Here is a 12,471-nt window from a genome sequence, read left to right on the forward strand (position 1 = left end):
ATGGCCAGTAGGGGGCAGGAGCGGGGAAGAGGATTGACCTTGAAGTCTTTTGGCCCTTTCTGGCTTTATAATTACATGAAATAATAGAGTATGCTGCCTGACAGAGATACCACCCACCCACTGCAGTCCAGCACACTCTCTTCTTAAAGGATCTCAAGCCAATCAGAAGAGAGGGAAATAAATGTTGAACTCCGGGCATAATTGAGCTGGGTTTGAACCCTATCATCAAACACTTACTTTCTGAAATGAAAGGTGCCGAGGTGCAAGCCTTTTTGGAAACCATGCTATCTGGTCTAGATTGCTTCTCTCTTTCCATAACTCAACAGTGGATGGTTCCCTCACTGTTGAGGGAAAGGCATTCTACACATGCTCAGGGGCATTGCTCTCTATTACACAGAACTGTCTACTATGGCCTAGGGTGGTCGTCGGAGGGTGTATGGCCTGGGCCTTGACGAAGGGGAAGGATATGACCCGTGACTAATCAATCACAGAGACTGCCTGACATTTTGCAATGAATGGTGTAAAAATGCTTGCAACAGCTGTCAAATTCCAGAGACTATCCCTGCAATCCTCAGCTCAGCTGCCTTTCCTCGTGCCCAAACCCTGTTACAACTGATCGCTTGCAGGAGTACATTGATTTGCAAAGAGCTATACAGTACTTTCCCCTCCCCAATAACGCTAGGAAGCGAGGTGCCATCACTCCCCTTTTACTGATGAAGAGCTGATGCTAAGAGCGAGTCTGTGGCAGAAGTGGGACTTCAACTCAAGTCCCCTTGATCCAAGACCGTTTTAACCAAACAAAATTGGAAATATTTATATGCCACTTTTTAAACAAAAAAATATCTTGAAGTGGTTTACATAGCACAGGAATGCAAAGGTGGGGTCCCTGTCCCAAAAGGGCTCACAATATATAAAGAAAGTCAAAGAAGGGACCAGCAAGCCAACCACAGTGATGGATGCTGTGCTGGAATGAAAAGGTTGCTTCCCACCTGCTGAATATGAGAGTCACTGCTTTAAGAAGTAGCCACCTAATGGCACAGTGGGGAAATGACTTGCCTAGCAAGCCAGAGGTTGCCGGTTCAAATCTCCACTGGTATGTTTCCCAGACTACGGGAAACACCTATATTGGGCAGCAGCGATATAGGAAGGTGCTGAAAGACATCATCTCATACTGCCCGGGAGGAGGCAATGGTAAACCCCTCCTGTATTCAACCAAAGAAAACCACAAGGCTCTGTGGGCGCCAGGAGTTGACACCGATTCGAGGGCACAACTTTACTTTACTTACTTAAAGAAGTGCCTCTCTGCCCAGTGAGCAAGTTTTATAAATAAGATAATAAATAAAGGTTAAGGAAGTCTTTGCAGAGATTAGTAGTGCCAGCTTTTGAAAAGGTACATGTGTCAGGAAAGGGGAATCCGATTGAAAACGGTTCTAGAAACAGAGCTGGAGTTAGAAGAGAAGATGGGGAAAACCCAGTGGCACTCACCTGCAGTAGTAAATAAGTAGGCAGAGCAGAATGAGGACCAGCAAAGCCAGGGCACCCAGAATGGTGAGCAGGAAGATGGTGTGATAGGTGGCAATGTCCTTTATGCCTATTGCAGTACTCCCCAGCCCTGCAAAGAAGGCAGATTTTATGATAGAGTTGTTTTAGTCATCCCACTCCTTCCTTCTCCCCCACCAAAAAAGAAGCCTTATCCTCTGACCCAGATGCCATTCTTCCCATTCCTGGTTGGGAGTAAGTGGCCAGATTGCAGATCTACAGGAATGAGGGGAAGGGATTCTGTGCTAGGGATGTGCATGAAATTCGACCAAATTAGATCCGAACTGATTCGATTTGGAACCACTGAAAAGAGTGGAGATTCATTCAAATTGATTTGAATTCACCTGAATTTGATTCTAATTTGGGCGGATTCAAATCGATTCAAACGAATCTCCACTTTTTTCAATGGTTCCAAATTGAACCAATTCAAATTTTGCCAAATTTTGTGCACATCCCTGCTCTATGCATGCTCAGTCACTGTCCTCTTCACTGTCTCTCAAGGAACCAGTCAACATATGCTTTACATTCCAGGTATGAAATCTAGGACAGAAAACAGGCCCTGAGGCTGTCAGCCGCTGCCCTCCACACCTGCCCCACCAGCACCAAGCCAGCCCCATCCAAAGATCTTGTTGGTAATTCAGAGGCACTGCTGGGCAGACTAGGCAGGCCCCCGCCATTCACTCTCTAGCTGTTAAAAAGTCTTAAGGAATTTTTAATTTAGTAAAAAGATGACAAAAGGGATACGACTGTGGTTTATAAAATTATGAATGCTGCAAAGAAGAGGATAGAGAGAATCTTCTCCTTCTTGCAGTCACTCAGTCAAGCTAGTGACTAGATGTAGGACACAAAACAAGAATGCAACACACAGTGCATAATAAAGTTATGGAATTTGTTGCCACAAGATGAGGTGATGGGCCTTGAGGGCTTGAAAAGGGGATTAAACAAATTCATGAAGGATAAGTCTATCAGTGGTTAGTAGCCACAATAGCTTAATGGAACTTTATGCACAGAGGCAGTCTACCTCATGGTACCACTGCTTGTCCTTCAACAATGGGAAGGTGTGTTGCCTTCATGCCTGACTTGTAGGCTTCCTAAAAGCATCTGGGTTGCTGCTGCTGCTAGAATAGGATGCTGAACTGGGTGGGTCCCTTCGTCTGATAGGCTTATGCATTTTAAAATGTGTCTGTTTTTTCATTTTTAAATCCAGTCCTAATTTTCAGTTTTATTTTTCAGTTTTGTTCTCAATTTGATTGTATTCTTAAATTGCTTTTACTGCTGGTTTAGACATGTTGCCCAAGGTAGATCAGATTTGCAGAAATTGGCTGTGGTTGTTCTGGGTTTGGGGAAAACACTCTGTACGAGCTCAGAGGCACTCATTTCTGAAGAAGTTAGAATCCTTACGATACCAACTCCAAACAGCTCCTGCAGATATGTGGAGAATAGGCACCGCTGTTATCACAGAGATCTGCTAAGGGTCATGCTTTTGAGCCATAAGATGAGCCATATGCTGATGAACCATAAATATCTTGTTTTATGGCTCATCAGCAAGGTCCAAGAGCCTTTAGCAGTGGCAATCTTACCTGTTGTTGGAGACAGCATGGCAGCTGCCCAGTAACCCAGCTGTGGGGAAACAAATGTCCAGTATAGCTGGTTCCCTTCCTTCCGGATGAGGCCAGTTCCATTCCGGATCCACAGACCTGAGAGAAGATAACTCTTGAACTGAAAGCGACCAAAAGGGTCATCTCAACCAGCAACTGTGAGCCAAAGCATAGAAAAGGACTCCCCTGCCTCCCGCAGTCAGAAAAACCTGCACAATCCATGCCACAGCAGAGAGAGCAGTTGCTTTCTGCAATGTAACTTTACTGCAGAACAGGTAGCTCTAGATCCTATCCCAGCCTAAAAGGTTCTGTTGTACAGGAGTAACAACAACGACCAACTTGACACCCCTTTATTCACTGTAATTATTTATTATACCCACCTTTCCAACCATAAGAAAACTCAAAGTAGCTCACAAACAGGATTAAAAACACAACACAAATAAATCAAACCACAAGATTAACACAGAGTAAAATGTTACATTGCAGCACGAAACCAAATCACAAATAAGAGAGCCAGCAAACAGAAACCCAAAACATTAGGCACCTCAGCAGCTTTCTCCCACGTTCATACAGACCAATAGTTCTTTACTGATGTTGTCTAGTCCAATGTGAACAACAACAGAAGCTTTGATAGAGGGCTTCTCCTTCTCCTCCTCATTCTTATGAGTTCTTAGAGGCAAATTTGAGCAAGCAGCTTAGGTGCATAAGAGGGTTGTATATGTACTGCAGGACCATAGGGCATGGGTAGGCAACATTGGATCTCCAGGAGCCCTTCCAGATGGCGATTTTACTTTGTAAGGGCAGGTGCGCGTTCACATATCATCCAGATTTACACAGAGGTCCCTGCGAGCTATCAGGGAATACTCCATACACGATTTGAGTTTTTCATTGCACATTGGAGCTTAGCCTGATTTATGTCTGGGGTAAAAAAATCCCACTTTTAGGTGTTGGGTTTTGGGGCAAATTTGAAATATCTGCTATGCCCCATAACTCGCAGTATTTTACCCCTCTTAATTTCACCCCTCTAAATATCCACTATGCCCCATAACCTGCAGTATTTCACCCCTCGAAATATCTGCTATGCCCTGTAACCCACAGTTTTTTGTCCCTCTTAATTTCACCCCTCAAAATCTCCACTATGCCCATAATGCACAGTTTTTGTCCCTCTTAATTTCACCCCTCAAAATCTCCGCGATGCCCATAACTCACAGTATTTTGTCCCTCTTAATTTCACCCCTCGAAATAGCCACTATGTCCCATAACGTGCTGTATTTCACCCCTCGCCCCAGCAGATAGAAAGCCTGCCGTCTGGGAAAGGCCCTGATGTTTCTGAACTACAGCTCCCACCATCCCCAGCCTGATGGGGATAGCTGGAGGCAATAGCTGGAGAGCCAAGGTTGCCTACCCCTGCTGGTAGGGGATGTCCGATGAGTAGACCAAAAATGGGAACACTGGTATGTGAGAATTAAGAGCCGCAAGAGCTGGAGTGGAAACCAGACAGTCAACACAGAATACTTTCACCATCTGTGAGAACCCCCTCCTCTGCCAGAACACAGTCCCTCTACATCAGGACTCCATTTACAAACACGGCATGGCTTCTATCCCCACCCCATGTGTCCCTCTAATGGCCTTTTACAAGCACTTAGGTGCTTGTAAAACACTGCACAGTGCCTGGATCTATAGGCGGAGCAGGAAATACTTGGATTCTGGAAACTGATCAATGTGCCTCTACCCAAAGGCCTCTGCTCACACTTGCATGGCGTTTGCTGAAGAAAGCAATACTGCTCCTTGTCTTGGGTGCTGGTAATTCTGGAACATAAAAATCAAATCGTTAAAAATATATGAAGGACCCCAGCCACTCACCACTCTTGAGGTCAAAGCGCCAGGCTGGCACACTTGTGGCGGCGGCGGCAGCAGTGTCAGGTGGCAACGGGATGGAGAGGTGGACGGAGCCCGAAAGCTGGACTTCTGTCCCATTGCCGGTGAAGAGATGGACGCTGACGGCAACTATGGGCACCAGCTCCAGCCACGTGTTATTGGCTATGGGGAAAGGAAGCATTAGGAAGAGGGCTGCCCGCACCTCCAGGAACAGCCCAAGACATTTTGGTGCCTGAGGCCGAAAATTCAAAGGATATCACCCACTTTTTGCCCAAATGGCCGCTGCATTGGCCAGCTGAGTGTGTGTGTGTGGGGGTGAGCGCACACGCTTGGCTCATTGGCTGTGTGGGATGCCGGGTGATGGTGGCAGGAGCTTTTACTGGGAGCTGAAGGTATTTTGGCTTCCATTCTGCCCCCCTGCCCCAACCTCCATCAGCCACCACTGCCCACCCTGGAACGGTAACATCATCATCATCATTTATTATTATTATTATTATTATTATTATTATTATTATTATTAATAATAAACAATTTACTGCCTGAGACAGGCTAGGTAACCCTATACATTGATGGAGAACCAGAGCTGGCACTAACCCCCCCCCACCCCTGTGTCTCACCCCAACCATTTCCCACCTTAATCCTGACCCCCAGGCCCCTTACCGCTGCCGTTGCTTTCAGCCCCTATGAAGGACGGGAAACCCCTCATGTCTGGCCCACTGCTAGCAGCGGTCAGAGAAGCTGAGAGCTGGCTGTAGGTGGAGCTGCGGGGCAGGCGGGCAGATTTGCGCTGGAACTGTGCCCAAGGCTGGCTCTTCGCTCCTGCAACAACAAGTGGGCAGTAGCTAAAAAGGACTCTGAGATACAGCTCAACCTGATCCCATCCGTAGTTTGAAGCCTTGGATCCTGCTTCCCAAACCAGGCCTTGGATGATGTGATGCAAGCTGCATAATGTGATGCAAACTAAAGAAAAGCCTCTCTGCACATGTGCAGAGTGCTTTCCGCTCACCACTCAGTACCCATAAACTGTTGCCTATTTAGGATACAGGGCAGCGTTCCCAGTAATGGCACCTGGCTCCCAAGAGGACCTGAGGCCCTTTATCAAACCAGCATGATATACTGTATAGCTTTGGCTCTAGAAACCAGTGAAAGAAGGCTGATTTGCCTCATTTACCCAGTTTATGGAGGCATTTCTCAGATCTACCCACAAACCACCTGGACCAGAAGCCACCTACCAGCAGGGGCATGTAAAAACCAACACCTGAGGCACCACCATCCTAGTCCTCTCAGTCACCACTTGCCAGCACAAAAATCTCTGCTCTGTGGACTGCTGTTCAGCTTACACCTTACGCAGAGACACTCCCTCAACTCATTGGCTTACAAACTCTAGTAAAAGCCCAGGGCATTCACCTATCCAGTTCTCCCCCTTCCCATCACTTAGCCCAGCTCAATAATCCCCACTGCCCTACAGTCATCATTCCTTTGTAGGCTTCTAGTAGAATCACTTGGGGAGATACAATCCTTGCAATGAGTGAGCTGGCTTCACTGGTATTCTCTGTCACCTTCGATCACCACCTGCTGGTACACAGATGGGACTAGAAGTAAGGAAATGCAGCAAGATGTTCTGTCATCTTAAATCGAACCTACTGCCTCACCTCTGTGGTCAAGACTGTGTAGGTCCTGTGCACCAGCACTGCAGACGACTGGGGAGACCACAGGCAAGGCAGCATATCTGTCTCCAGGGTTCCACCCACTCCACACCCTTATCTGCAAAGGCCCCCATACTGGAAAGGAAGGCTGCAGCCATCGGTGGCTGGATATTTGCTGCAGCAGGAGGTTGCCAGACTCCTTTGAGCGGGGAAGGCAGAACTATCTCCTTGCCCTGAAGATGAAATAAGGCAGCCCATTTAAGTTTGGGGAGGGTGGAAGAGCTGTGATAGATAAACCAAGAAACCAGGTGGGAGAAGCAGGTGACAGAACCCTCTGTGCTCCATTGTCAAGAGGTTCAAACAAACATGTTTTGTTCAACATTGACTTGGAGAAACATCCTTCATGGATCCCAGGACCCTCTCCAGTCCACTGGATGTGGCGCTGCCTCTCTGGGAGCAGGAGGGTATGACAGAACCCTATTCCCAGAAATGGGTGTTGAGGACTACTCATGCATCCTAGCCAACCAGAAGACCACCATTCTCTAGCAACTGCATTGCAAGACTTACCTGGGGAGCCAAGAAGGATCTGTACCAGATCATCATAGAGAATGAGTGTGGCGGGACGCTCTGGGAGCAGGTAGAGGCTGACAGAGGCATAAACTATCCAGGCGAAATAGAACAGAGAGAGAATCTGGTTACTTGAATGCCTTCAGTCCCCAGAAGGGTGTTAAATTCAAGACATAGTTGCTTTTGGAGTAAGATCCCCTTGGAAGTACCCTAGAAATCTGGGAGCTCTGTTGCAGGGAAAGTTGCTGAAAGGAAAGTTTGGAGAAAATGGGATGTACTTGTCCTGTTGGTTGTGATTATTTGATCTTTCTTTTTTCTTTTCTTTTTTTACAGCAGCTCAGTTCAGATTTCAAGCCAATCTATGGTTTGTACTAACTTAAGCTCTATTCACCTGTTATATTCAATGCTTGTACAATCTGTGTACGGAGCATACAGGCACAGATCTGTACGCAGGTGCAGTTATTCACACAATATGTTGAACACAGGTGCAGCAGTATACTTCCTATCTGTACCATGAATTTGAGGAACCTGTATCCAGGTTCTCTTTTAAAATGAACGCAGCTACAGTCATTCACACAAAAGCACGTACGAGTGTTCAGACATTTGATCACAGGTACAACAAAATGTCCGAAAAAGACATTGAGGTCAGTCACACAATCAAAAACTGTGTTCTACCCAGGTTTGGGAGCTGTGTGTGCTACGGATGTTTGGTTGTGTGGAGGCAAGGTAGGAGGGAAACCTGGGTAGAAGTGATTGTGTGGAAGTAAGGTAGAAGGAAAAGCTACCAGGTTTTCCTCCTACCTTGCTTCCACACAATCACTTCTACCCAGGTTTTCTTCTTACCTTCCTTCCACACAACCAAACATCCGTAGCACACACAGCTCCCAAACCTGGGTAGAACACAGTTTTTGATTGTGTGAATGACCTCATTACTTAGAACCCAAACTATGGTTTGAGCTTCCAGATGTATAACAGGCAGATATAATTCAAAATTGCTGATCCATTTTCACTCTCCCTCTGCTCAGCACTCCAGTCTCTAGGTGCAGTAACTTCCAGAGACAAAGCATGATCACAATTATAGTCTGTTATTTCAGACATCACACAAAATCTTATTTGGGCTATGCACACAACCATAAGCTTCAGGAGCTGTGAGCACTTCTGATTTGCAGTCCTGTGTTGAAAAGCCTAGGTAGAAGGCAGGGAGCATGATTGTCCATCAGACATCAGCTGGGTAGGATGAGAGCACCCTACTTTGATTCCTTCCCCAGCATTTGAACAAGGTAAGAGGAAAAACTGTCCTACCTAGCTGATGCCTGACAATCATGCTCCCAACTTCATACTTAGGTTTTTACAAGCACACGACTGAAAATCAGGAGTGCACAGATTGTCCTACCGAGTTGACGGTCATGTGAACAGCCCTATCAAAAACCATTGTTTGCAAATCTATTTCAGACCATGAGGCTTTAACCACCAGCGTGGTATTCAGCCCGAGGAGACACACAAGTTGAGCACATAGAGTGCCCGTCTGACGGTGGATGGGTGGGAATCCCCAATGCAACGTGCATGTCACACGTTGGCATTCTACCCTCTGCCCTGCTCCGTGCCTCACAGAGCAGGGCTGCCTGTGTGGACATGCGGGAGGTGCGCTGACAACGGATGGCATGGTCATATGTGGGGGAAGGCAGGTTAAGAGCAGTCTTCCCCCTGCACCCTCCCAACCACCCCTGACGATTGTGAGAATCGCCTCCTTGTTTTCCAATTCTGGTCTGCCAGTCAACCACAAACCATGGACTGACTACTCAGATGCTACGCCAACAAGTAGTTCTGCTTCCTTAACCATGGTTTAGTGTGAACTGAACCAATATGTTTGTTCCTCTATCTTTGGAGATTAGCAAGAATTTGTTTTTCAGGTTTCTTTGGGGGTTTTTTTGGAAATGATTATTCTAGCAGCTCTAAGTAAATTACTAATGTATAATTAGTACTGGGGTGGGGAAAACATAATGAGAAGGGGAAGCTTAATGGAAATATTAATGGTGAAGTGGGAATACTGATATCTGCAAATAGCGGACAGCAGCAATTATCCTGTCCCAATACAGCAATTCCATCATGAGCCAGTGCAAATGTAATGGTATCTTATCTCTTAACCATGATTTGAAGCTGGCTTTGCAAACCCTAATTAAATCAAACCATGCTTAGTATTAACTGTGGTGCAGGTGTAATGCTAACTATGAACAGAGCTGAAAAAGGGAAACGATAGGTAATTCAAGTAGGAGAGAGGAAGAAGGATGGGGAAGAAATAGGCGAGCCTGTGGGGCACTCTTAATCCCTTAACCATGGCTAAAATATCATTATCCAATAGTCTGCACTGGACTAAAGCTGCCAATTGTTTAATCATGGTTAAGCAATCGGGAGTGGGTCATGAGATTGTATGCTCCTTCCCTCCCTTAATCTACCAGCCGCAACTTCCCACCACTGATCTAACTATGGTTAACTATTACATTTGCCATTGGTTTCAGATTCTGGTTAGCCCTAAGCTTGATTAAAGTCCATGCAGAATTGTCAACTGCAGCTAGAATTGGTGATGGGAATTTGTGTTGTAGAAGGCAGATGGAGATGGGAAAGAGGGTGCATGCAATTCCACAGCCTGCTCCCAATCAATTAACCATGAAGCATTACATCTGCATCATCCCCTTACTTAACCTGCCTCACCTTGTTTGCAGTTTCCTGTCCAAAAATCAGATTCCTAAACAATCTATGTGGAAATTTAGGCAGGATGTCCAAGAGCTGAGCTTGCTAGCTCAAAACCAAATCACTCTGCAATAAAGCTCAGATTCTCTACAAACAACTTTCAAAAGCCTTGCAGAACCTAAGCTGCTAGAATGAATCAAAATGCCTTGCAGGAAGAGAGCAACTTTGCTAATCATGACCTTACCCTTTTTTGCCAGCAAGCCAAGGGCAAACTAGACATATGTGAGATCTGTGATTGAGAAATCCTATGCATTTTTAAGGGTTAAATGTAGTCACAGTTGGGGTGGAGTAATTTGACCAGGGTCACTAGGGGGAGGATGGTTAACCCTTATACCCTACACAATTCCCCCAATTTGAATTGTTCTCCTGGAGCTACTTTTTGCTGAGAAGGATGGAATGGTGAGGAGAAAGAGGTACCTGTATTGTACTTTCTCTCCCCAGGGACTAATAGCAGCTGGCAGAAGGGGATTTAGGTCAGGTAAAATGCATGGGGGTGGGATAGGGGAAACCTACAAAACCTTCCCCCAGCTCTTCAGCCCCCAATTCAAATTACTCTGCTCAGGGGCGTAGCAAGGTTGGAGTGGGCCCAGAGACAAGATTTTAGAATGGCCCCCCCTCACTGAAGTAAAATTTACACACACACACACACACACACACACACACACACACACACACACACACCCCTATGTGCCACAATAGAACATCATCCTAAATTATTTTTAAAAGGTTTTGTAAATTGTGGATGATGCAAGTCATTTAATGGTGCTAGAGAAAGACATGCTGTTCTGGTAGCTCCAGGTCTTAACTCTCACATCAATTTCGGAGGATGAATACAACTGAAGGAAGCCCGGGCGGGTGCGCAGCTGGGGGAGTCAGTCATGTGACTTGCCTCTGGGGGCCCCCCCAAGGCAGTGGGCCCCCAGACAACTGTCTCCCCTTGCCCTATTATAGTTACGCCCCTGACTCTGCTCCCACATCTACTTGTACCTAAAGAAAGGTGTTGGGAGATCCGATTACAGATCTTCTGTGTCACATCAAGTTTGGACCTAAAGCAGTTAGGTTTATACTGGAAAGTAAATATAGAGCAGAGGAAAAACATTTAATTCTACTCGGGCTTTTATGGACAGCAGGTTTTACTGTGAGTTTATGGGGGGGCTTTACTGTGAACTCGAAGTTGTCCCCCAAACCCGACACAAATAGTGAATTTTTTTACCCCAGACATAAATCAGGCTACTCTAACACACAATGAAAAGCCCAAATTGTGTGTGAATTGCTCCCTGATAACTCACAGGGACTTCCGGGTAAATCTAGCCAATATGTGAACGCACCCCCTCCATTCTGGAGGAGATGTGAGTTAAAGGGCTGCAAAAACCCCATGTGAAAAGGTTCCTGGTCAGCCTTACAGTACAGCATCTTGATTAAAAAAAAAAAACACAGAACACCATAGTTGCAGGAACGGAATTTGAACAAATGTAAATACTAAAATATAAATAAAATACTCTGTGGTCATCTTGACTTTTATTACAGGTCAAGTAGCAGTGACCAGGGAGTGGAGTGGGGTGACAGATTTCACAGAAGCATGACCAACTATGCTTTTATATTTTCAGAAAGTGAGATTTCCATTTTCAGTACTTCTCTCATCTAGCGATATCAAGTATTTCCATGACCACATTCTAGAACAGCCAAAGTCTAGGGCAAAGAAGGTCTTATAAATAGGACAAATGGACAAGAGGGAGGAAAAGGCAAGGGGTGCTGGACAGATGGCTTGGCCAGGTGCTTCTGGCAGGGCTTCTCCCAGCCCATCCCTCCCCTTCTGATAGCCAGAGCATAATTTGCTCAATCTGTTTTCAATTTGGAACATGAGCCCTGGAACATGAATAGTAGTGATAATAATAATAACAGTAATGAAAAAGAGTGCCTCTAATAATATTCTAAGTGCCTTTCCCTCATTACTGACCAAGCACAGATATTTTACTTATTTGATTTATATCCCATGTATCCCATGGGCTGAAAGCAGCTTACAGCTGCTGGATGTTAATAGATGGAACATTTTCCACTTCTTGAGTCAAGAAGGAGCTTTGGGGACTGAATGGTAACTATGGAGTTCCCCTGCATGATTCAATATATTTTCCTTACCGTTTTAGCCTTTTTGATCAATAAAAGGATTCGTCAGTCATCTCAGAGATGGAACTTGATCAGCACCTCCTCCCAATTCAGAGTGATTTGGGTGGAACTAACTCCAAACAGGGGAAAGGTATTTTTAGTCAGACGATAGCAGACACTTGTGTTACAGAACTAAGAAAGATGAAGTAATGAATTAAAACTTTAGGTACAAATTAATTCCGATCCTGTTCCATCACAAGCTTAGTGATGTCAAGTTAGGACTCTCTTTCTGTAGCAATTATAAGACTTTCCAGGCCTTGAGAAAAAAACCTGTCTTTTGATCTGTGGGGATGCCATTTAATTTTTATGGTGCAACTTTATGTAATATGGTC

The 12,471-nt window shown here is 45.5% G+C and overlaps 1 protein-coding gene across 9 annotated transcripts in view; it reads right to left on the minus strand.

Annotated features, from left to right (window-relative positions):
- FAM171A2 (family with sequence similarity 171 member A2) overlaps window positions 1–12,471 on the minus strand; it is a 56,038-nt gene that overhangs the window by 12,015 nt on the left and 31,552 nt on the right. For all 9 annotated transcript variants that reach the window (XM_053265856.1, XM_053265858.1, XM_053265855.1 and 6 more), the window contains 5 exons: window positions 7,229–7,321; window positions 5,676–5,834; window positions 5,001–5,177; window positions 3,120–3,236; window positions 1,486–1,612 (listed from right to left, as the gene is read on the minus strand). In XM_053265856.1, the coding sequence (XP_053121831.1) occupies window positions 1,486–1,612; window positions 3,120–3,236; window positions 5,001–5,177; window positions 5,676–5,834; window positions 7,229–7,321 (673 nt within the window). The remainder of the gene's footprint in view (window positions 1–1,485; window positions 1,613–3,119; window positions 3,237–5,000; window positions 5,178–5,675; window positions 5,835–7,228; window positions 7,322–12,471) is intronic.

This window comes from Hemicordylus capensis, chromosome 6 (genome assembly GCF_027244095.1).
Source record: "Hemicordylus capensis ecotype Gifberg chromosome 6, rHemCap1.1.pri, whole genome shotgun sequence".
NCBI lineage: Eukaryota > Metazoa > Chordata > Lepidosauria > Squamata > Cordylidae > Hemicordylus > Hemicordylus capensis.